This window comes from Panthera leo, chromosome A2, assembly GCF_018350215.1.
Source record: "Panthera leo isolate Ple1 chromosome A2, P.leo_Ple1_pat1.1, whole genome shotgun sequence".
NCBI lineage: Eukaryota > Metazoa > Chordata > Mammalia > Carnivora > Felidae > Panthera > Panthera leo.
The window spans coordinates 151,569,307-151,593,176 of NC_056680.1; the positions used below are offsets into that span (position 1 = coordinate 151,569,307).

Below are 23,870 nucleotides of genomic sequence, written 5' to 3' on the forward strand. Positions count from 1 at the left end.
TTTGATAACTGTGCTTGCTCTTCAAAATTTTTCAAAGGAGCTGGCAAATCTTGACTGCTTTTTGATGTAAAAATCTCTTAAAGGAGAAAATGCTAAGGCTGGGTTCTGGAGGCTGGGAGAAAGGCAAGAATTGAGTCAAGTGTGTCAGAATCATGTTAATGGTTGTTTATTTTTGAGAAAGACCCAGAGCGTGAGTGGGAGAGGGGCAGAGAGAGAGAGAGAGAGATAGAAAGAGAGAGGGAGACACAGAATTGGAAGCAGGCTCCAGGCTCTAAGCTGTCAGCACAGAGCCCGACACGGGGCTGGAACTCATGATGGTGAGATCATGACTTGAGCCGAAGTCGGACGCTTAACCGACTGAGCCACCCAGCTGCCTTCAGAATCACGTTAAACTATATACAGCCCGCCACATGTCTGAATGAAAGTTGGTGGCCTGTCTGCCCACGGTCCCCTCCGTGACAGCCTTAACCCTGAAATAACCGTCAGTCATGAGTGACATGATGAGGTGTTGAAAAGAGTAAAAATAGCAAACACTTAACTGTGGGTGTTTACTATATGCTAATGTTGTTGTAAGAGCTTTACATATGTTAATCTTAAGAGTAACCAGGTAAGGCATGCACTACTTACTACTACCCACATTTTATAGACAAGGAAGCTAAGGGATCAAATAACTCACCTAAAGTTACCTAGCAGGTGTGCATCAGACCTGGGATTCACAGGCTGCTCTCCTTGCAACTCCAGGATATTGCTTTACAACAGATCAATGATTAAATGGGTCTCTAGCCAAAAGTGATTATTATTCCCTTAACGTGTTTTGAGCCCATAATTAGCTACTGCAAAAGGTGCAACACTGGTTCTTGCTATATTCTCACCTGGGTTTATATAAAATTTGAATCCAGTGTTCCTGAGGTAAAGATTCCCAGTTTAAGACCAACGAACAATAGCCAAAACGTGCCAGGCACTGTTCTAAATGTTTTCATGTATTAGAAGGACCTCTGTGGGGTGCCTGGACGCCTTAGTTGGTTGAGGGTTGGACTTCGGCTCAGGTCATGATCTCACAGTTCGCAAGTTTGAGCCCCGCATGGGGCTCTGTGCCAACACCTCGGAGCCTGGAGCCTGCTTTGGATTCTGTGTCTCCTTCTCTCTGCCTCTCCCCTGCTCATGCTCTCTCTCTCTCTCTGTCTCTGTCTCTTCTCTCTCTCTCTCAAAAATAGTAAATAAATATTCAAAAAAAAATTTAAAGGTTGCAGGGGGCATCATTATCCTCCTTGCCTGTTAGACAAAGAAAGTAAAGGCAATACCCAAAAAGGTGACGAATAGCCAAAGGACATATACCATGAGCTCAGGCATCAGACTCAGAGAGAGCAGCCCCACCACCTCTGAGTCTCCAGCCCACCCACATCAGAGGACCCAGTTACCCTCTGTGGGGAGACGAGCGACAAGTCTTCCTTTTCTACCCTTGAATCTACACCCTCTATGATGGTGGCTCTGACTGACTGACGCTCTTGTTTGTAGCTCAAAGTAAATGTGATAAAGATACAGCTGTTCGTGGTCTTTCTGTGACTTTCAGGTCTCACCTCCTCCTCGCATTTCAACATCAAGATATCTGCAACACTGCCGACTGGAAACCCAAGTCACCTATGACTCCTCTCTCCCCTCTACTCCACCTACTGGACCGTGTGTCAATCCTGCTCTGGGCTTCATCTAATTATTTCAAAATCCATGATTTCTTTGCCATGCATGTTATATGCCTTTCCTTCTCTCCCTGCATTAATGATCCATGTCTAGGCCCGCTGTCCGTGCTCTGGCATCATCAGCCATGAGATATTAGTTTCGTCTTCAAGCCTTCCCCCAAACACCACCCCACTTTCCTAAATATCTGTTTTTCCCCAAACCCCGAGTCTTGGCTTCCACCAGGCTTCCCATTTACCGGCAGCACTGCTCATCTTTAGCTCGCAGACTATTGTTTTCATTCCCACCTGGGAAAACAGCGCCGTAAATTTAGGGTATCCGTACTAAGCCGGCTTACCTAGCCATCCTTCGCCTCTGCTAGCACTAAAAGCCCAGCTGGCTTAATCGGAAGGAAGATAATTATTATTTATGTTCCTAGTCCCAGCCCCTGTAGAACCTGGAACGGCCACAGTTGCAATCCCTTATTCCACCCAAAATAAAGTTACCTTGGCTTGTGCGTGGTGTAAATATTGTATTAGATCACTCCTATACTAGTGTATTTTATGCTGAATCTGTTGATATTTTATGTAGGTTCTAATTTTGTTCCTCTATCGTCTGGAAGGGTAGTGCCCTTGTCTAGATCGCCTTGAACAGCTTTACTCCGGCTCTACTAAGCTTCTTCTTCAGGAAGAAGACTGAAATTAAAGAACAAAGCAAATGAATACATAGCTTCCCGAGTTAATTACAAAGGAACATGACTAAAATAGAATAACTCGTGAAGATACCTTCCATGTGGTGAGGCACAGGACTTAGTCATTCAAATATAAGCTTTTTTCCCTCAATCCCCGTATAGAAATATCCACAGACATTTTACTTGGATGTTTCTGCTTATCTTTTTATAACCTTCTCTTTCTCTCTCTCTCTCTCTCTCTCTCTGTTTTAGTAGAACAGAAAACCCTGCCTGGCATCTGGTTAACAGCCTTAATCATGGGGAGAAATGAATGAGCTGGGGGCAGAATATCTTTCTGGTGGTTTTGAAGGCCGAGCCCACACTCTGACGTCTGGATCCTGTGGTTGCTGAGGCCACATGAGTTTTTTAGCTCTAGTGTTTCAGAGAAAGAAGTCTACAGTCATATTCAGTCCTGAAGATAGATGACTCCTATGTAATCTTAGACCAGTGTTTCTCAAACTCTCTTTGCGGGGGGCGGTGGGGGGGAATGGGGAGGGGGAGGAGGGGTGCTGCAAGGGTGGCAGTCACAGACTCTTGAGGATCTAAAAAAAAGTTATAGATGTTCTCAGCAGAAAAAAATGACAAATGTGGACAGCCCAAAATGTTGTATATCATTTTAGGGGTCTACAGTCCATCCAGGTCCATGAAAAGTTAAGAGGATAAGAGCACCTAATATGCCCTATGTCACTGGTCTGGGGTTTAAGGAGGGAGGGTGGGGGAGAAGAAACAGCAGGGAGAGAACAAGGAAGGACAAAGGAAAAGAAAGAAGTGGGAGAGAGAGGAAGAGAGGATAAAGACAGAGAAAAATCCTAATAAAGTAGGAGACGGTCTACTCCAATTGTTCATCATCTTCTTTTAGGCTTAGCAGCAACTACAGAGGAATTCCACTTAATCTAAGTAAAATTGGACAAGGAGATCTGAATCACTGGCTTTCCCAGGTATAATGAAACAACTGGCTATCCATCACTAGAAACAAGGACTCCTACTTTTGCTTAAGCTGTTTTCCCAAAGCGAGAGAAAAAGAATATTAAATTTAATGTGAACAGCAATTTTTAAATGCCGCCTTCTTACACACTTCCTAAAGAACTACCACCCTTTTCCAACAGGAAGGGGCTCTGTTGGGCAGAACACGTGCTGCAAGAAGGATCCTTGGGGCTGATCCTCCCTCAAGGTGGATGCAAACGGGGTTTCAAATGAATAAAATAATTCTGTTCCCAAACATCTGTCTGTCTACACCAAACTCAGAAAAATATTGGATGCTAAGATGTAGACAAAGCTTTCCGGGGAAAGTGCCCCATCTACTCATGTACGCTAACTTTGATTTCACACCGCCCAAATGGTTACCCTCCTTGTTCATTACCCGCTACTTGTACAAGTGCTTTTGCTGGCATAGGAAGATGGTTTTAACTCAGAGAAATCTCGATATTTGAACATGAACGGTGGATCAGAAGCCCTTTGCAAGCTATATCTGACCCACTACACCTGTTCTCAGCAAATTACTAGCAAAGCCTATAGCAGCACAGGATCTATACATAGAGGAAGGCACGAGGTGAGGGAACTGAATGGAGTGTGCTTTGGTCTAATGATAAGAAAGCCTTCCCAGAAGAGATTCACTGCTTCTTTTTCCCTAACACTCAACTATTAGCATCAATGGCACCCCTGAGTTCCCCTGGGTTGCATTTATATTGATTGCAATTAAAATACAAAGAAATCGTTTCATCATGGAAGAGAAAGAGACGGGCACCTTTGGAAACGTACTTATTTGCAACCATTTCACTAGAGACCTTGTTTTAGAAGAATCAATGTCCCAGCCCTCGGGCCTCCGTCTGCTTCCCTCCAGCCACTGTTCCAACTCTACTCAATGCTTCAAGGCCCAAATAAACTGTCTCATTCATGGTACATTTCCTATGATCTTCTCTGGGTGTGCCCTCTCTGCTCTGAACTTCTACAGTTTAATTTCCTCTTGGGACATTTCCATTCTGCCTGGTCAAGTATTGGGGTACATGGCATTTTCACTAGAGTCTGAGCTACTTGTAGGCGGGATCTAAGTTTCACTATTGTGTATTGCAATTATCGAGGACAGCGTCTGACCCACAGCAGGTGTTCCGCAAACATACGTGGAATTGAAGGGGCAAGTGGGTCCGCCTAGATTATTTAGGCCTTCTCTAATCTGCATGTTCTAGAACAGCAAGGCTGCAGAATGGCTGACCACTCCACAATTATATAATCATCTAAATATAATACAAGGTGGCCCTATTGTTATCACTCCAGCCACACAGCCTCTGCCCTCTGCACTTGATGTTTCCTCTGCCTAGAAGCATCTTCCTGAGACAGCTAGTTCTTTTCCTCATCTGCTGACCTTTACTCAAACTTTACCTTCAAAGATGGTCCTTCTTGGTCTATCCTATTTAGGATTTCAATTCCTCATCCCCCGTTATGGTGGGAATGCTTGTGTCCCCCCAAATTCTCATGTTGAAATCCTAATGCCCAATGTGATGTTATCAGGAGAGGGGCCTTAGGGAAGTGCTTATGTCATATGAGGGTGGAGCCCTTGTGAATGGAAACAGGGCCCTTATTATAAGAGACCCGTCAGTGCTCCCTCGTCCCTTCTGTCATGTAAGCATACAACAGGAAGTCGGCAACTGGAGAGGGCTCTCATCCACTCATGCCGGCACCCTAATCTGGGACTTCCAGGCTCTAGAACCATAAGAAAGTATTTTCTGTTGTTTATAAGCCATGTAATATTTTTGTTACAGCAGCCTGAATAGACTAAGATGCCCGCCCACGTCCTTCAGCAAGTCCCTATCCATTTTTCTGATTTCTTTTTCTGTATATCACTGATCACCATCGAATAAGCCATATATTTTACTTTTTTCTTTTTCTTATTTTCCGTCACCCCTACCTCCTAGAATGTAAACTCCATGAAGGCAGAGACCTTTGTAATTGTGTTCACTTTTTACCCTCAATGCTTAAAACAGTGCCTCGCAGGTTAAGTACAAGGTAGGTACTCAATAAATCGCTATGAAGTGAATTTTAAGAGTGAATCATAAAGCATTTATAAAATATCTACTCCTACTTGGCACTGTGTTTGCCCCTGTACAAGACAGCTGCAAAAGGCCAAGAAACACCACCTGATCAAATGCATGCAGCCCAGTGTATGTGCATAGTCAGAGAGCAAGCAGTGTAGGGGACAGCAGAGCAGGTGTCTTCCCTGATGCTGTCACCAGAGGTTAGGAATGTGCTTCAGTCTTTTCTATACCTTCTCCCTTAACCACTTACTGTACAATTAACTCAGTGAAATAACTGTTTATCAGATACCATCAAAGTGCCAAGCACAGTGCTAGGTACCAGGAACACACAATCATACTTGCTCACAAACCAGCTCAAAACAGAGAAGAGAATAGAAAAATAAATAATGGCTGGAATATAAGGACACATGTAATAGTCTCTAGACAAACGGCAAAACCAAAACAAATAAACACACAGAAGCAGTGCTGTGAAAACATAATGGGCGACAGCTTCCAGATGGGAGAGTCTGGCACCGGAAGACACTGAGTTGGGTCTTGATGGGTAGGTGGGAATTTGACTGGTGGGGCTGACAAAGGTAATGGGAACCCAGAATAAAGAAAACAGTGTAAGAAAAGTCGTGGAGTGGAAAAGTCAGTGCCAGAGGCACACAGACAGGGAGAGACGGGACAAGGTGGGGAAAGGAGGTAGGATCAGCCCACAAAGGGCTTTGAAAGCTATGCTGTGAGGTCAGCTTCATTCTATAGAACAATGGAGGACTATCTGAGATTTTGCAATAGGGAATGAATATGAACAAAAGTGAATATTGATGGCTAGAAACCCAATATCACATTTCATTGTAGGTCATTGCTTGGGAAGTTAAGAAATCCTCCCCCAAACTTTACTGATCACCTAAAGCCCTGCCATCCTCTTACAGTTCCTGGTTTGAAATAAGAATGATTGCAACAGCGGCTGAGAACAATATCCTTAGTATCAGCAGCTAAGAACGATATCCTGGGCTAGGCACTGGCGTATATTCTGATGTTTAATCTTTACAAGACATGAAATAGATGCTGTTTTTATCCTACTTTTACACATGAGGAAGTTAAGTAGTTGGCCCACAAGTAGTCACTGAAATAGAACTTAAACTGAGGTCTGACTGCGGAGGACATAACCTTAACCACCACCCTTAGCATATATTCTCCATTTTTATAGTCAGTTGTATATATTTCTAATGTTCCCCACGTGGTAGGTTCTATGAGAACAATGTGCTCATTTTTTATTTCTATTTCCTCCAGTGTCTAGCATGTGAACTCAAGAACTGCCAGGTGAATCAATAGCTACAATTTAAGGCACTGATAATATGTAATAAAGGAATTCAGATCTGGAAGAAAGTCACTTTACAGACACATGGTCAAACAGCTTAACACTCTAAAGCCAAGAAAACTAGATCTTCAACAAATACCATACTGTTGGCATTGATGATGGGCATGAAAGGGTCACCAGGAATGCTAGGTGACCTAGGAATGCTCACCAAGATCTCGTATACATGTGGTCAAGGGAACATGCTGAATATGGGTTAAGAGGAGGCCCAAGAAGCTTGTGTGGAGAAGAGCGGTCATAAAAATTCTTTCTCAGAAAAAAATGACACGATCCCTTAAGCCATTGGAGTTACCGGAATTACCAACCAAACAGGCCAACCTTGATTTGCAAAAGGATGTTCTGCTGCCCAATCCACGGGGTCAAAGAAAGCAACTACTGGCATTCGTTATAGCAAGTTCCCAGAGCACACGGCCGGGGGTGGGGAAAGCATCCCGTGACTCTGCATTTCCCCACAGCCCAAGCCCTAGGCTTTCTGTGTAGTAGGTATGCGGCTAACGTGAGTGCTGACAATAGTGTAACGCACACTCCACACCCCCGAGGAGCTCTGAGTCAAAGGTCCCATGGTCCCAGTATTTCCCCTGCCCTGAGTTTACCGTCATTGAAGCTGTCACCGGTGGCAACGTGGGTGAACGGTGACTGGGCTCGAGGCTCCTCACACAGGGAGTAGCTGTGCTCAGCCTGGATGAGAGGCGCCGGGGATGTTGGGGACGGTTCCACCTCCATCGACACACTCTTCTCGGAGAGGAAAGGGTCATTAAGGAGCTGACCCAAGACGTTCTGGGAAAACTCATCCAGAAGTTCTGAGAAGTGCTACGAGACACAAAGGAGGAAGAACTCAGTTTCTCTGAACCGCGATCTGACAGGTACACAACATCCTAAGGCAAATCTATCATCTGCTGCTTCAAATGAAGCCATTTATATACAGTGTCCAGTTATCTCTTGCTGTGTAGCAAACTAGCCCAAAGTTCAGTGGCTTAACATAAGTACACTTTATTATTCCTCACTATTCCATGGGTTGGCTGGGCAGACAAGCTGGTTTCATCTGAGTCCACTGTGCTGGAAGGTTGGCTGGGAGCGACGCAGGGCCAGGCCAGTCGAATGGCCGGACCCTTTCCTCAGTGACTGTGTCAGGCCGAGATCCCTCCCATGAGGGCAGTGGTGTCCTAACGGGGAGAAAACCAAACCTGAATGGCCTCAGCAGTCACACATCATCACTCCCTCCACATTCTTTTGGTCAAGGCAAGTGTTGAGGCCAGCTCAGACACATGGGATGGAAAAACAGACTCCACCTCTCGACAAGAGGAATGGCAAAATCACAACAGAAACAAGTGTGGGCGAAGGACAGCACCACTCACTGGGGGCTAACACTCTAACTACCTACCTCATTTTTCATGGAAAATATTTTAAAATACACTATATCCTCTATTTCTATAGCACGAGGGTGCTATTTATAGCAAGGTGCCAAGTTCAAAGACATCAGAGGCAGCTTCCTTCTGCTCTCTCCAACCACCTGGACTCTGTGTTCCTCTCCAGTTTTTCCTTAACCTCTTCTCATCCTCCATGTTCAACACCAATGACTCCCTAACCCACAGCATGCCGTGAAGATGATACAGGAATGGTCTATACACATACTCACAGGGACTCCTACATCCCTTGTTCCACGGTCCCCACTCTAACAGAGCTGCAGCCCCAGCCACTCTCCCTCATTGATAGGGGATATTCCAGGGTTTTTTTCAATCTTGGCACTACTGACATTTTGGACTGGATAATTCTTTATTATGGGGGTGGAGATTTTCTGTGCATTACTGGGTGTTTAGCAGCATCCCTAGCCTCTACCCAATGAATGGTAGTAGTGCCCCCCTAGTTTCAAAAACTGGAAAGGTCTTCAGACACTGTCAAATGTCCCTGTCAGGAGTGGGGAGAACCATCCTTGGTTTAGAACTACCACTACAGACTACATTAAAAATAATAATAACAAAATTAGGGGTGCCTGGGTGGCTCAGTCAGTTAAGTGTCTGACTGTTGATTTTGGCTCAGGTCATGATCTCACAGTTGTGGGATCGAGTCCTGCGTCGGAATCCGCCGAGCTGACAGCACGGAGCCTACTTGGGCTTCTCTCTCTTCCTCTCTCCCTGCCTCTCTCTCTCTCTCTCTCTCTCTCTCTCTCTCTCAAAATAAACCAAATAGATTTGGGACAGCTGGGTGGCTCAGTCGTTGAGCATCAGACTTCAGCTCAGGTCACGATCTCACAGTTTATGGGTTAGAGCCCTACACTGGGCTTTGCGCTGACAGCACAGAGCCTGCTTCAGATTCTGTCTCCCTCTCTTTCTGCCCCTCCCCTGCTCACGTGCGGGTATGCTCTCTCTCTCTTTCTCTCTCTCTCTCTCAAAAATAAACGTTAAAAAAGAAAATCTTTAAAATAAACTTTAAAAATAATGACAAAATTAAGTTAAATTTCAAAGTTCATCATAGCACCTGCTGCTAGAGCCACTTCTCCCTTCTTCACATTCCCTGAGCCACTTACTGATTAAATTTTAGGGACGCTTCTGGTATAGAAAGGAAGTTACAAAAGCAGATACAACAATAGGAGAACTGATTGCAAATGGCGATGCTTAGGGTAGGCAATGAAAACTCTTGGGATCCCCACGGATACTAAATTCTACCACTGAATTGTCAGTAAAGGTGTTCTGAAATGAATGCAGCTTGGGGACAGGAAGGCAGGAGGTTAGAGCTCTAAGATTATGGAGCTTGTAGGACAGAACATCTCCTTTAATAAAGGTGAGAAAGAGACAACAGGGAAGAGGCCCTTGTAGGCTAGGTCCTCAAAGTAGAGTTAGGTTGGATTTCACCAACATCACCAACAGGAGAACTGGCTGTGTCTCATCAGGACTTTGGGCACAGGTGGATCGGCATCGCTCATCTATAAGAATAAGAGAAGTGCTTGGGGGAGAGTTCTCTGCACACAAACACATTTAGAACCGAGTAGTCCTTAGAAGCAACTAGGCAAGAATTCCCAAAGGCCGAATGCCTGCATCCCAATTACCAGGAGAGTTTTGTTTTTGTCATTTTATAATGAAATATTTTAAACACTCGGAAAAATTATAGAAAATAGTACCATGAATGATTATGTATTCATTCTTATGGGAAAAAAATCTTAACTTTTCCATGTTTGCTGCTACAACCTGTTTTTCTTAACTCTTTTCTTTTTTTTGACTCTTTCTTTTTAAACAAATATACATGAAGGGACTTACTGAAGCCCCCAACCATTTCTCTTCATCCCTCCTAAAGTTACTGCTACCCTGAACTTGCTTATCATCCCTATTCAGGTCTTTACATTCTTACTACATATATATGCTTCGATTATGTACAAATGAACCTATTAAACTTTAAATAAATAGTGCCATACCTCATACATCTTTCTGCAACTTTATTGTCTCCAAGAATATTTTTCAGATTTATTAATATTTATACAGGTAGCACTGATGCATTCACCTGTACTTCCGGATTGTGCATCCCATTGCATTTATCTATTTCTTCTTGAGAAGAAGATATGTAAAGATTTTATTTATTTATTTTGAGAGAGAGCACACGTGCCCAAGCAGGGTGGAGGGAGGAGCAGGAGGACAGACAGGAAAAGAGAACTCTTTTTTTTTTTCCTGTGAGGACTAAATATTTTATTCCTGACAATTGGTTCTATACACTTTTGTATTGCATTTCGCTTTTCGGTAACTGTATATAAGCTGTTCTTGAATTATGTATTATATAAACTTGCTTTTCTTCATGGTATTTTTTTAAATTTATTGATTTATTTCACATAATTTACTTATTTAAATTAAAGTTAGTATTTGTTTCAGGAGTAGAAGCCAGTGATTTATCACTTGCACACAACACCCAGTGCTCATTCTAACAAGTGTCCTCCTTAACCCCCATCACCCATGTAGCCCATCCCCCCCACCCAACATCATTCCAGTAACCCTGTTTGTTCTCTGTATTTAAGAGTCTCTTATGGTCTGTCTCCCTCTCTGTTTTTATCTTATTTTTCCTTCCTTTCCCCTATGTTCATCTGTTTTGTTTCTTGGCAAATGGCAAGATTTCATTCATTTTGACCGCTGAGTAATAATTCACTGTATATTTATATATACACCACATCTTCTTTATCGTAAGTCAATGGACATTTCTTAATCCCTATCACCTATTTCACCAATTGCCCCTGCCCACCTCCCATCTGTAACCATCAGTTTGTTCTCTATAGTTAAGAGTCTCTTTCTTGGTTTGCCTCTCTTTCTCTCTCTTTTGCTTTTTGCTCATTTGTTTTGTTAAATTCCATATATGAGTGAAATCATACGGTACTTTTGTTTTTCTCTGACTTATTTCGCTTAAGCATAATACTCCATCCATGTTGTTACAAATGGCAAGATTTAATTCTTTTTTATGGCTGAGTAATATTCCATTATATATATATATATGTATATATATATACATATATACATATATATATATATATATACATATATATATATATATATATATATATATATATATATACACACCATATTTTCTTACCCATTCATCAGTCAATGGACATTTGAGCTCTTTCCATGATTCAGCTATTGTTGATAGCACTGCTATAAACATTGGGGTGCATAGGCCCCTTCGAATCAGCATTTTCATATCCTTTGGATAAATACCTAGAAGTGCAATTGCTGGCTCCTAGAGTAGCTCCATTTGTAATTTTTTGAGGCACCTCCATACTGTTCTCCAGAGGGGCTGCACCAGTTTCCATTCCCACCAACAGTGCAAAAGTGTTCCCCTTCCCCCGCATTCTTGCCAACATCTGTTGTTTCCCGAGTTGTTAATTTTAGCTATTCTGACAGGTGTGAGGTGGTAAGTTATTGTGGTTTCTTTAGTATTTCTCTGATGATGAGTGATGTTGAGCATCTTTTCATGTGTTGGTTAACCATCTGGATGTCTTCTTTAGAAAAATGTCTATTCATGTCTTCTGCTCATTTCTTCACTGGATTATTTGTTTTTTGGGTGTTGAGTCTGATAAGTTCTTTATAGATTTTTGATAATAACCCTTGATTAGATATGTCATTTGCAAATACGTCTCCCATTCCATAGGATGCCTTTTAGTTTTGCTGATTGTTTCATTTGCTATGCAGAAGCTTTTTATCTTGATGAGCTCACAATAGTTCATTTTTGCTTTTATTTCCCTTGCCTTCGGAGATGTGTCAGGTAAGAAATTGCTGTGGCCGAGATCAAAGAGGTTGTTGCCTGTTTTCTCCTCTAGGATTTTGATGGCTTCTTGTCTTACATTTAGTCTTTCATCCATTTTGAGTTTATTTTTGTGTATGGTGTAAGAAAGTGGTCCAGTTTCATTCTTCTGCATGTTGCTGTCCAGTTCTCCCAGTACCATTTGCTAAAGAAACTGTCTTTTTTCCATTGGATACTCTTTCCTTTATCCAAGATTAATTGACCATACGTTTGCAGGTCCATTTCTGGGTTCTCTATTCTGTTCCATTGATCTAAATGTCTGTTTTTGTGTCAGTACCATACTGTCTTGATGATTACAGCTTTGTAATATAGTTTGAAGTCCTGAATTGTGATGCCTCTAGCTTTGGTTTTCTTTTTCAACATTACTTTGGCTATTTAGGGTCTTTTCTGGTTCCATACAAATTATAGAATTGTTTGCTCTAGCTCTGTGAGGGACACAGAGAATCTGAAGCAGGTTCCACACCCAGCATGGAGCCTACACGGGGTTCGATCTCATGACCCTGAGATCGTGACCTGAGTCAAAATCAAGAGTTGGATGCTTAACCAACTGAGACACCTAGGCACTCCTAAATATTTTATTTTTATATGAGATACTGTAATAAACATTCTTCAACATGACAGGAAATTTAAAAAAAAATACAAATCCTGTGACCCACCTTTAGAGATTTTGAGTTGTTCAAAAGCATCCATATTAAATCCACCACCACTGCCTGTGCTTCTAATGCTTTAGTTTTTCAACTCCTGAAGGTCGACCTCCCCCACCCCCCTCCCACAAGCTCCACTTTACAATTAGTTCCCTAGAAGCTTACAATGTCCCTAGAGGTTGAGATATGCCCAAGTTAGAGGAAGATTCATGGATTTTACAGCTACCATGTGTTAAACCTTAAATAGATAGTGGGGATACAAAATGTAAATAAGAAAATACCAAAGGCCTGGGCCTTTCCTGACCACGCTTTGCATACAAGGAGAACAACACCTGCAAAACTAAGATTAGGACCCAGGTTTCCAGACTATAAGATAACCTGAAGTCAGGGTCTGCCTCCCTGAGCAGGTCTCCAAGGACAAATTTACTGGTTGCCTGCTGGTGAATATTCTTCACATATCTGACAGAGTTCCTTTCAAGACCAAAATTAAGGTAACAAAAAGAGAAATAAATAACACAAACTTAAACGGCAAACACAAGAGCTGGACTCACAGTCCCTGCATTTCCAAGCCACGTTTCTGTCCCCTGAGCGGCAATGTCTACTCTGGCCAGCTGTGCTGACCCTGCTGACCTTCTGTAATCCTGCTCTACCCTGAGGCAAAGCTCTTTTTGATTGCAGGGCTTTCCCAGGGAAGCTGCCAGGTTGGGCTACTCGGCTGCCACCGTTTTCTTTCTCCTGAGCAGCACTAATGAATGTTTTCATGAACATCCCCCAGATAACCAATAATAAACCTTCTCTAACTCTGCCAACCATCCCCCAACTCCCTCTACTTTGGGTTTCATAGTAATTATCACGTTGCCAAACAACGTAGCTCTAAATGACAGGCAGTCCCGAAGAACTCGCAGTTGTTCCCAAATGTGTTATGATCACCTCCTCTCTGGAAAAAGAACCCCCTCAGAAGGAGAGACCGACTGTACCTAAGCTCCACCCACACCTAGGAACTTGGCAAGGCGGTGAGCACTGAGTAAGTCCCAGGGTGGACACTTGTGATGGAGAAAGATCCCGTCCCGACTGGTCTCAACCAGATGCTGTGAGTCAGCCCAGCAAATCAGCTCCAGCTGTGGGCAGCTGTGGGCTCAGGCACTCAGCAGACAGGCTGACATCCCAGTGCCAGTGCAAGAAAAAGGCCAGAATCAGCCCACCATTAATGGCAGCCAGTAAGAGAGGGTCTCAGAGACCAAAAACCAAAGAGGCAAAGTGACCCTCCTCAAAGAGGGAGCCTTCTTGGATCTTGCTAATACTTTAGCAAAGGACTATGCATGTGAATCCAAGAGTTTTAAAATTTTGAGTTGAATTTTTTTCAAAGACAAGGCATAATAGCATTTCACTATTCTAATAGTCCAGTCAAGCTTTCTGGGGTTACAAGTCACTTTCATAGCATTCCAATCAATCAATGCTCACAAGACCTCAGTCATCTGCTTGAGCTAGACCTTGAACTAAGGTCCTTTTTAAAAAAAAAAAATGTTTATTTCTTCATTTTGAGACAGTGTCTGTACATGAGTGGAAGAGGGGCAGAGGGAGAGGGAGAGAAAATCCCAAGCAGGCTCTGTACTCAGCACAGAGCCCGACATAGGGCTTGATCTCATGACCGTGAGATCATGACCTGAGTCAAATTCAAGAGTTTGCCGCTTAACCAATGGAGCCACAAAAGGGGTCCCCCTCTTATTTCAAACTGATGGAACTTTCCCCATAGTGTTTCTTCCAGGAAAGAAGTGTTTGAGGTTCAGATCCAACTGCATGGACAAGTTCTATCAAGTATGAAACCATGACCCTGCTGACGATCACTGATGGTGCAGCTGACAGGACCAGCAGGTGCCAGGTCATCTGGTGGTGAAGTCCTTCACATATTAGACTTTCGGAAAGTGAGCAAGGTGTTGTCCTATAAGGCAGACATGTGCTCTTTCACAAATGAGAAAATGGGGACTCAGGGCAGTTAGGTACATTGCCCAGGGTTGGGGTTGCGGGTTCTGAAGCGCGTGCACTTTCGACTATAGAACGCTGCCGCATTTAAGTCTGCCTCCAAAGCTAACATGTAGTGGGGGCTGGAGTCGAAAAAACATTGACATAGATTTCACCAACAGCCTATCCACTCCTCCACCACAAGCACAGTCTTCCACATTCAGTGTGGAAACATGCCACGGGGTTGTTAGATGGGGTGGCTCCCGGCATCACTTCCGTGGGACACTAGCAGTAACGATGATGAAGGCATGTACTTACCCTTAGGGCCCAGTCCTGCCAGAGGGTTCCTGGTCCCATCACAGAATCTCTGACTTGGAAGAAACCTCCTTGAAAGGGTTGAACCCCTGCCTCAGGACAGGAATGTTCCTCACCCACTTCAGTGAAGACCCTTGGCAGCTTACTTTAAGAACCTGGGTCAAGGTTTCATCTCCTCATTATCTAAGACCCGGCACTAAATGTCCTCCAGCCTGGCCCCAGCCATCCCGTAGTCTTGTCTGCCTTCATTCTGACCCGTGATGCCTTCATTCCAACTCTCATCGTTTCCTTATGGCATTGGGCAATATGGCTTTAGAGCCAGCTCTGGATTTGAATTCTGGCTCCCAGACATATGGGCCTGAGCAAGATGACTTCAGTTCTCTAAATTTCAGTTTGCAACCCCTGTAAAGTAAGTTTAACAACAGTACCAGCTTCCTGTCATGAGGATTGAGTTAAATAATGCATGTGATACACCCAACACTTCCCTGGCATAGCAGTCAATTTTTTAAAAAGCTCTTTAGGAAAAAAAAAATTATCAAAATTAAAACAATAAAATGTTGGCATTTTGTACTTGTACACTGGCTTCCCACAGTGCTCTTTCTAGAATATCTTTTCATCTTCCTATGCATTAGGAAACTACCTTTTAAAAAAGAACACATCTGTTTCTTCTACAGTCATCCTAGACAGACATAGCTTCAATAGACTTTTTTGCTTCTCTGACCAACTTCAGCCTTTTGGAATAAGTATCTCTTAATTTGACACATTTTTACTCTTCTTTGATGTTTCTCTCATTGCCAAGCGACTTAAATCCTTTACCTTTTAGGCCTTATAAACTTCATAACCAAGATGGAAACATTTTTACCCAGCCCCCCTGAGCCTAGTACAGACCACAGGTCATATGCACTCAACAACTGTCTCTTGTCTCAATTTATTGTCATTCTACAATATCCCAGCCAAACAGTAAACACATCTCAATGAAAACCTAGGCCTCCCTATAATTATAAATAATTGCTATCAAAATTTTTAAAACATTATCCATGTTTACAAATCAGATAAATTAAGAGAAATTTTTAACCTTACATAAATTACTTACTTTATAAAAAAAAAAATCACCACATTGCTGAAGCACCGACATTGTATTTGTAGATCATTGGCCAGTTGTCAAAGGGACATGCAAGGAAAGAGTGGTTTACAATCTGGGCTGCCTCCCGCTGCTAACAACCGCCCCAAGAACTGAGGTCATGGGGGTGAGGAAAAGGGAGTAGGAGAATAATGGATTCATAATTCTTTTCAAGTTCATTTTTTATTTATTTTGAGAGAGAGAGAGACATAGCAAACAGGGGAGGGACAGAAAGAGAGGGAGGCAGAATCCTAAGCAGGTTTCATGCTGCCCGTGCAGAGCCTGACGTGGGGCTTCAACTCATGAGCTGCGAGATCATGACCTGAACTGAAATCAACTGAGCCACCCAGGGGCCCCAGGACTCCTAATTCTTGAGCTTGAATAACTGGTCACATAAAGCTACTGAGCTGACTTCCTTGTATAGCTCACCACTAGGTTTTCTCTCTTTCAACAGATATAGTGAGTGTTTACTCTGAGCAACGCGCTGCATTGGCCGAGATGTACAGAAAGATGAGTCAGGGTCATCTTATAGAGAGATGACGGTCCTGAGGGACAATAGGAGCTACCTGAAGTGGATGTCCTGTGCCCTTACCGAAAGATGTGCTCAGAGAGCATGTTCAAAGCAGTTTTGCCCTCCAGAGGTGGGGCCGACAGGCATCTCCTGTGCTCAGGCTGAGGAATGCCAGCCCCAGCCCTGGACTTCTCTGGCTGGCATATCATCTCTTCTAGATTCAGTTTCCTTGTTTCACTCTGTGTGTGTGTGTGTGTGTGTGTGTGTGTGTGTGTGTGTGTGTGTATGTGTGTGTGCCTGTGTGTGTGTCTGTCTGTGCGTGTGTGCGTGTCTGTGTGTTGGGGGTGGGGAGAGCAAATAACTAGATTTTGGACTGAATCAGTAGTTTCCCACCTTTTCCGATCTTTGGACTCTTTTGGGAATCTAATGAAAGCTTCCTACAGAAACATGCCCACAAGCACAGACTCCTGGTGGCTCCCCACCTCCTTGAGCCTGTCCAAGAACAGGAGAGGAGGATTCCACGGATTTCCAGTTAAAAACCACCAGCAGAGATAATACTACATACAACACACAAATAGTTACAGGTCATTGCTATCAACCTATTCAACTCTAATACCCTATAATTTTCTAAAATGCTGCAGGCAATACAAAAGGCAAAAGCTTTTCAACTTAAGAAAAGGCCCTCTTTCCGCTTCTTGGGTCTGCCCCTGTTACCCTGCCGTTACCCTGCCTAGGGCAGTGAAGCTGGGGAGGTATAGGAGGTAACCATGGGATAGCAGCACCCGCCAGCTTCCTGCCAAGAGGCAGGGGCCCAAGGCCTGCCCTGGGCTCCAGTATATGCCCCTAACAAAGATGCTATTCTCGAAGCCTACTGCCTGGAATGGGGCTGCCTTTGCTGCCCACATCTGGCTGAAGGCTGGCTCTCAGGCAGGGGAAGGAGGGTTTTTAGTGAAAAAATTGTAGCTAGAAGCCTTGCCCAGAGCACAGAATGCTTCAAAGACTTGGAGCCCCACATGTATGGGACGTGGTAGGGGAAGGCTGACAACTCCCAAAACCTCAAAGAAATGCAAAGAAATAATTTTGAGGGCACGCCTCAAATTTACCTTAGAAACCAAGGTTTCCCTCTAGCAAAACACATAGTTGGCCAGTATAGTTGGCCAGTATTGGACAGGAAGAGAGGGAGGGAGGAGGGAGGAGGCAGAGGGAGGAGGGAGGTGGGGGAGAGGAGGGAGGGGAAGGAAGAGGTGTCCTCCCCTCTCCACTCTCCCAGGGGCCATCTTCAAGGAGGCTGCTCCTTAGACCTGAGTGGATCTTGCCCTGCAAATGTGCCTTGGGCACAAACCACCCAGAAAATGGCCTAGCAGGAGAGGAAAAGACTATTCTGTCAAAAATCACAAGGAAAAACAAAATGGCTCATAAGTCAAACCCTAATACAGTGAAATTTCAAGGTCTCTCAATTTTTTCCAGTACCAATTTTAGGTACGATAAATCTGGAGTTGAGCTTTAGAATTCCCCATTAAACAAGCAGTTTGGGGGGACGGGGGTTGGTGGGGAGAGGGTTGTATTTTTGGTAGATGCTTTACTGAAATTTTACAAGCAGTAGCAGAAATTGTTTCTCAAGAGCCCTATTCCTGCAAACAATCATTGGTTTGTAGTATCCGGATGTGCCTTTCTCTGTAAAAAAATAAAAGCATGTGAAATAGGGTTAGTCAAATTGTAAAGGCTTTGGGGATGCTTGTATAAAGGAAGCCTATTATAAATTCATTGGTAGGGTATATTCTATTTCTTCTAAAAAGAGTCACCCCTAATTTATTTATTATGTAAACATGAATTTTTATGTGATATTTGTTTCCAGGGAGATGCACCAAATACTAATCCCTTTTAAACTGCATGATTTTTCACCATTAAAGCAAGTAATGGTGCATTTTCTCCAAATGCAATCCAATCTTGAATGGTCTACAGCGGGGCTTCTTGCTTAACATTGGAGGTGAAAAAAAATCATTATTTCATTTTACGCAAACAAATCAATTAATGAGATAAAGGGAGAAACACCCTGTGGGTGGCTCCTGCTGGCACAGGGGAGCTCAGAGACTCAGAGTTAAATGACACAAAGAAATCCAATCTGCCTACTTCTTGGTTCATTCATATATATAGTAGCAAATGCCCCAAAATGTATTTCTTAGAACATCCAGATACTACAAACCCAAACTAGCCTTAGCCTGGAGGAAGGCCTCTCTTCTATGGCTTAACAGGATCGGATGAGTTCCTACAGGAATAAAACTAAGAAAACATAATAATAATAAAAATAAGCCATGTTGAACGCTTAGTGCTTTACGCATGACAAAACACTTCCACATCATCATTGTGTCTGATCTGGACAAGATCAAGAATAATGTAGAAGGTTGGCCTGGGGACTATGGAGGAAAGGGTGGGATTCCTGGTTTCCAGTTCCATTCCCGTTTACTTTCAGCGTCTCATGCTGCGTCCCTGTCACCAATACAGAGAACTCAGCAACAAGATTCCTAATTCTCAGATGCTTTTTGAATCGTGATTTGAGTTTGAGATTAGGATATCTCCTCATGTTGTGAGAGGAAATTCTTAGGGTCCTTCTAGAGCAGTCAGAGCTATCCCAGAAATTACATATAATCCATATCACATGGAGTAGTCCTCTTTGATTAAGAAACTCAAACCATCCCCTGGAGTCCTTCTCTTGTATCTTCCTTCCGCTACAGACAGGTGAATCTCCCCCACAAATAAAAGCTCTTCAAAATCATGGTCAAGCCAACCATCCCGGGTGGAGGCAGTCCAGCACTTGCCATTCTGTTCTCTCCATCAGCGCTGGAGCCACAGAGTGCACGGGTGGTCTTGACTTGCCCAGTCCCGCAGTCCAGACTCTGCCTCCATGTCGCCCGTGGGAGCACTAGAGACCCAGCAGGGCTTTCTTTCTTTTTTTTTTTTAATGTTTTTATTTATTTTTGAGACAGAGCATGAGCAGGGGAGGGGCAGAGAGAGAGGGAGACACAGAATGTTAAGCAGGCTCCAGGCTGTGAGCAGTCAGCACAGAGCCTGACGTGGGGCTCGAACTCAAAGAGTGTGAGATCATAACCTGAGCTGAAGTCGGACGCCTAACCGACTGAGCCACTCAGGCGCCCCATAAACCCAGCAGGGCTTTCTGCCAGATGTATACCACATGCCAAAGCCAACAGGTGTGCTTTTAACCGGCCCACACTTAAAATTCCCAACATAATTCAATCCGAGTCTAAATTCCCCACAGAGGCAAAGTAAATGTAAATTTCTTATTCACCATCTCCCAAACTGCCTGAAGAGTTTCCTCCTAACTGGTGTTTTATAACCCTTGTTGATACCCCTCCTTCTGTGCTTGACTTTTAATTTGTAGTTTTACCCTTTTATGCTCTTATGATATAAGCCAGCTGGGAGGCTTGTTTTGGCCAGTCTCTTTTGACTGTGCCTCCCGCCTCCTCTACACATAAAACCTCCTTCTCTTCTCAGGTGCTTTCCACTCTAAACAGAAAACGAATGGGGCGCCTGGGTGGCTCAGTCAGTTAGGCGTCCGACTTCAGCTCAGGTCACGATCTAGCAGTCCGTGAGTTCGAGCCCTGCGTCAGGCTCTGGGCTGATGGCTCAGAGCCTGGAGCCTGCTTCCGATTCTGTGTCTCCCTCTCTCTCTGCCCCTCTCCCGTTCATGCTCTGTCTCTCTCTGTCTCAAAAATAAATAAAAACATTAAAAAAATAAACAGAAAACGACTTTATCTCTCTCCCCATCACACACCTTCCAGTCTTTACCAGGAAACACCCAGGGCATTCCCTCGGGGCCTCTAACTTCAAAGAAGGCATAAACTAGGATATTCATTGTTTGTATTTCTTTTAATGTTTATTTATTTTTCAGAGAAAGAGAGAGAGAGAGAGAGAGAGAGAGAGAGTGTGTGTGTAAGCAGGAGAGGGGCAGAGAGGGAGACACAGAATCCGAAGCAGGCTCCAGGCTCCGAGCTGTCAGCACAGAGCCCGACGCAGGGCTCGAACCCACGAACCACGAGATCATGACCTGAGCTGAAGTCGGATGCTTAACCGACTGAGCCACCCAGGTGCCCCTTTTGTTTGTATTCTCTTGAGTCCTACCTTAAAACAACCAAACTCTGGTATTTTTGCCATTCTAGAAAAGCTTCTGACTGTGGTAACAGGCTCCAGATCATAGACTGATGATGCTTGAAGAAATACCTGGTCATTTTAATTTGAGAAAACTGAGATTTGGGACAATATATGAAATCTTTACACCATTGATTCTGTGACCAGAGAGATGGAGACTGTCATAGGATCACCAAACGAATGACTGAAGAGTCCCACAGACTTCCTTCATGGAATTCTTTGAAGAGGACCTATGTTTCACAATGGGACAATTCTATCTCAAGAGCCAATGTCAAGGATGTCAGGTGTGAAAAATTAAAGGAGCCATAAAAGTTTCAGGGAAAAAAAAATTGGCATACTCCCTTGAGCCCTATTTATTTATGAGCCAGATATGCCGTCAGATTACCGAGATCATCTCATCTCTAAAGTGCTATGCTAGGGAAAAGAGAAAGGGCTTCAAGAGTACAAGGTACTATCTGCCTTGTTGTCCAAATGCACAGGGAGTGACTCACTGCCAGCTGGTACCCCTTCACCCCCAGATAAGAGCAACAAGAATTCCATAGGTTGCCAAACTGAGAGATCCAGGCAGGTTCTGGCTTAAAGCCACTTAGACTTTTGCTCTGTCAGATCTCACATGTATGTTTCACCTCCCTGGCATGCTGGCCTGCTGAAATGTACCGGAGGCTCCTAACCCTCTGAAGGAGTGTTCCATCCACTGGCATCATGAGTCTGAACACGTATGTTCTAGATCAGCTCTGTAATTTTTAGCAGTAACCTTGAGCAAATCACTCATGCTTTCTACCCCATCTGAAACTAGGAAAACTGCAATCTGCCTTTCACACTTGTCAGAAGATAAAATGAATTCATAGAGAGCCTGATCTGGATATAATATCGTAAATAAAAACTGGGCGAGAACCATTAATGGGCTATGAACATGAAAGTCACCCACATAGATAGTTATTTCTTCCCTCCTCTTGACCTGCCAGTTAACAACTGCAAATATTGGGAGCATGGCACCTGCTGGATGTCTGCCCTTCCATGACCCTTCCTCTTTATGAAACTCAACCAGCTGAGGTCATGAACCCCCTTCTATCTCCGAATGCTGTTAAATCCAGGAGCTTGACAGATTGGTCAGGACAGAAATCTTGGCACAGTGAGGAGTGAAGAACCACCAGTTACCTCTCTGCTAACTGGTGAGACCAGAGAGAGATTGGAAAGGCAAACTCCATTATTTTAAATGAAGAAGCTAAAGCTAAGAGATGCTCAGGTACACCCTCCAAAGAAGCAAAACATGACGTTTATTCACTTAGAGCAGTTTCTGTCACTAATAAGGGCTCAATAAATGCTAGCTGTTTTATTGTTATCATTGCTACAAACTTTGCTGAAAGGGGGACAAATTATTAAGCATTTCTCTGATCTATCAGCCTATTAACACGATAAAAGATTGTGAGGCTGATTCCTTGTGATCTCATACTAGACTCTAGTTTGTTCATTCGCTTACCAAGAGGCTCAGTGTTTAGTTCGTCAATTCCTAATTGATAAATCTTCCTCTTCCCCTTTTGAAAACCAGGCCCATATCTCTAATCTAAAACCCTGATATTCCTCCATAGGTCATCACTCTGATTACATCCATGTTTTTTCGAGCCTTTTCATTTTATCCAGCAATTATAATTTTCATGGAAACTCCTCAAACTTTTGAAAGAGAACTGGTCACAGCCAAACTGGATTATCTAGGGCTCACTTGGTGGCACACCTGACAAAAAAGACCCAGAAAACCCAAAATAAGCCAGTGAGAAGAAAGAGATCATCCCCAGTGGGCAACTGAGAATCCATGACAGAGCTAGCAGAAAGTGAGAAGACTAGGGCAACTTGGTTGTGAAAAATTGTCCTGGAGAGGCTCAAAGATACCTGGCCTGATTGTAAACAGCAGCCAGCCAAAGATTCCCCAAGATGGATATTTACAGGTTTTCAAGTCTTCTTCTAGAAGTAGAGTCCAGGTGCTTCAAAAGGCATCCGTCTAGTGCTGTGGCCACCAGACTGATATTCCCTGTCATATAGCTACGACCCTGCCCTTTCTTTTCATTTGACCTTGGGAGACTTGGAGAATGTCTAATGAAGGTGAAAAAAAGACAGCTAGCACTCTCTTTCTAAGAAAGACCGTGAATGGAATGTAGCGATCTTGGAGTTGTTAGGAGAGTAAGCAAACTAAAGATATTTTGCAGTCCCTCTGGGAAACGACGTGCAAACCTCACATGTAAAAGCTTAAACAGCTTAATTGAGCATTTTTCTCCCAAGAGAGAATGTAGAGCAATGCTTCTCCAGTGTTTTTCATTATTCAACAGCGGTGGATACTTGCTTACTGAGTCACAAGTAGGGAACATTTGCTCTCTGGTCATTAGCGGTGCTTTTTCGCTCCGCACTGTAGCCAATGGTCTCAGAAATGACAACAGGTTTGAATGCAATAGTGATGCAATGCTTTAATGAGGGTGGGGAATGTTTTGGAAAGAAAGTCAGCAAAGTTTCATTAATAAATAAAATAAGAAGTCAAAAGGGCAGCTGCTGGTGTAGTAGGAGGAATGCTCTATTTGGAATTAAATAGGTCTTTTTTTTTTAATGTTTTATTTATTTTTGAGACAGAGAGAGAGCATAACGGGGGAGGGTCAGAGAGAGAGGGAGACACAGAACCTGAAGCAGGCTCCAGGCTCTGAGCTGTCAGCACAGAGCCCGACGTGGGGCTCAAACTCACGGACCGTGAGATCATGACCTGAGCCGAAGTCGGACGTGTAACCGACTGAGCCACCCAGGCGCCCCTGGAACTAAATAGGTCTTGATGTAGATGTAGCTCTCTCACAATCCAGCTCCGTGACTTCAGGCAAGTCATTTAACCTCTCTGGGTCTCTTTTCTTAGAATACAAAATAAAAGAGTAGAACCAGCTGGTCTCCCGGGCCCCCTGCAGCTCTAACATTCTGAGAACAGTTATGATGTAGGCGGCCTCCATTTCTCCTCACCAAGGGGAATAAAACAGCCTGAAAACAAATCTTAAGTCTGAGTCACTGTTCCCTGCAACTCCTTCCCTCTGGCCTTTCCTGAGGCTCTTTTGGCAAAGAATTCGT

General features: G+C 43.6%; 1 protein-coding gene across 4 annotated transcripts in view; it reads right to left on the reverse strand.

The window, feature by feature from the left end:
* The window catches only part of CREB3L2 (cAMP responsive element binding protein 3 like 2), a 228,908-nt gene that overhangs the window by 41,049 nt on the left and 163,989 nt on the right, over nt 1–23,870 (reverse strand). For all 4 annotated transcript variants that reach the window (XM_042925843.1, XM_042925828.1, XM_042925849.1 and 1 more), the window contains one exon: nt 7,384–7,600. In XM_042925843.1, the coding sequence (XP_042781777.1) occupies nt 7,384–7,513 (130 nt within the window). In that variant the 5' untranslated portion in view covers nt 7,514–7,600. The remainder of the gene's footprint in view (nt 1–7,383; nt 7,601–23,870) is intronic.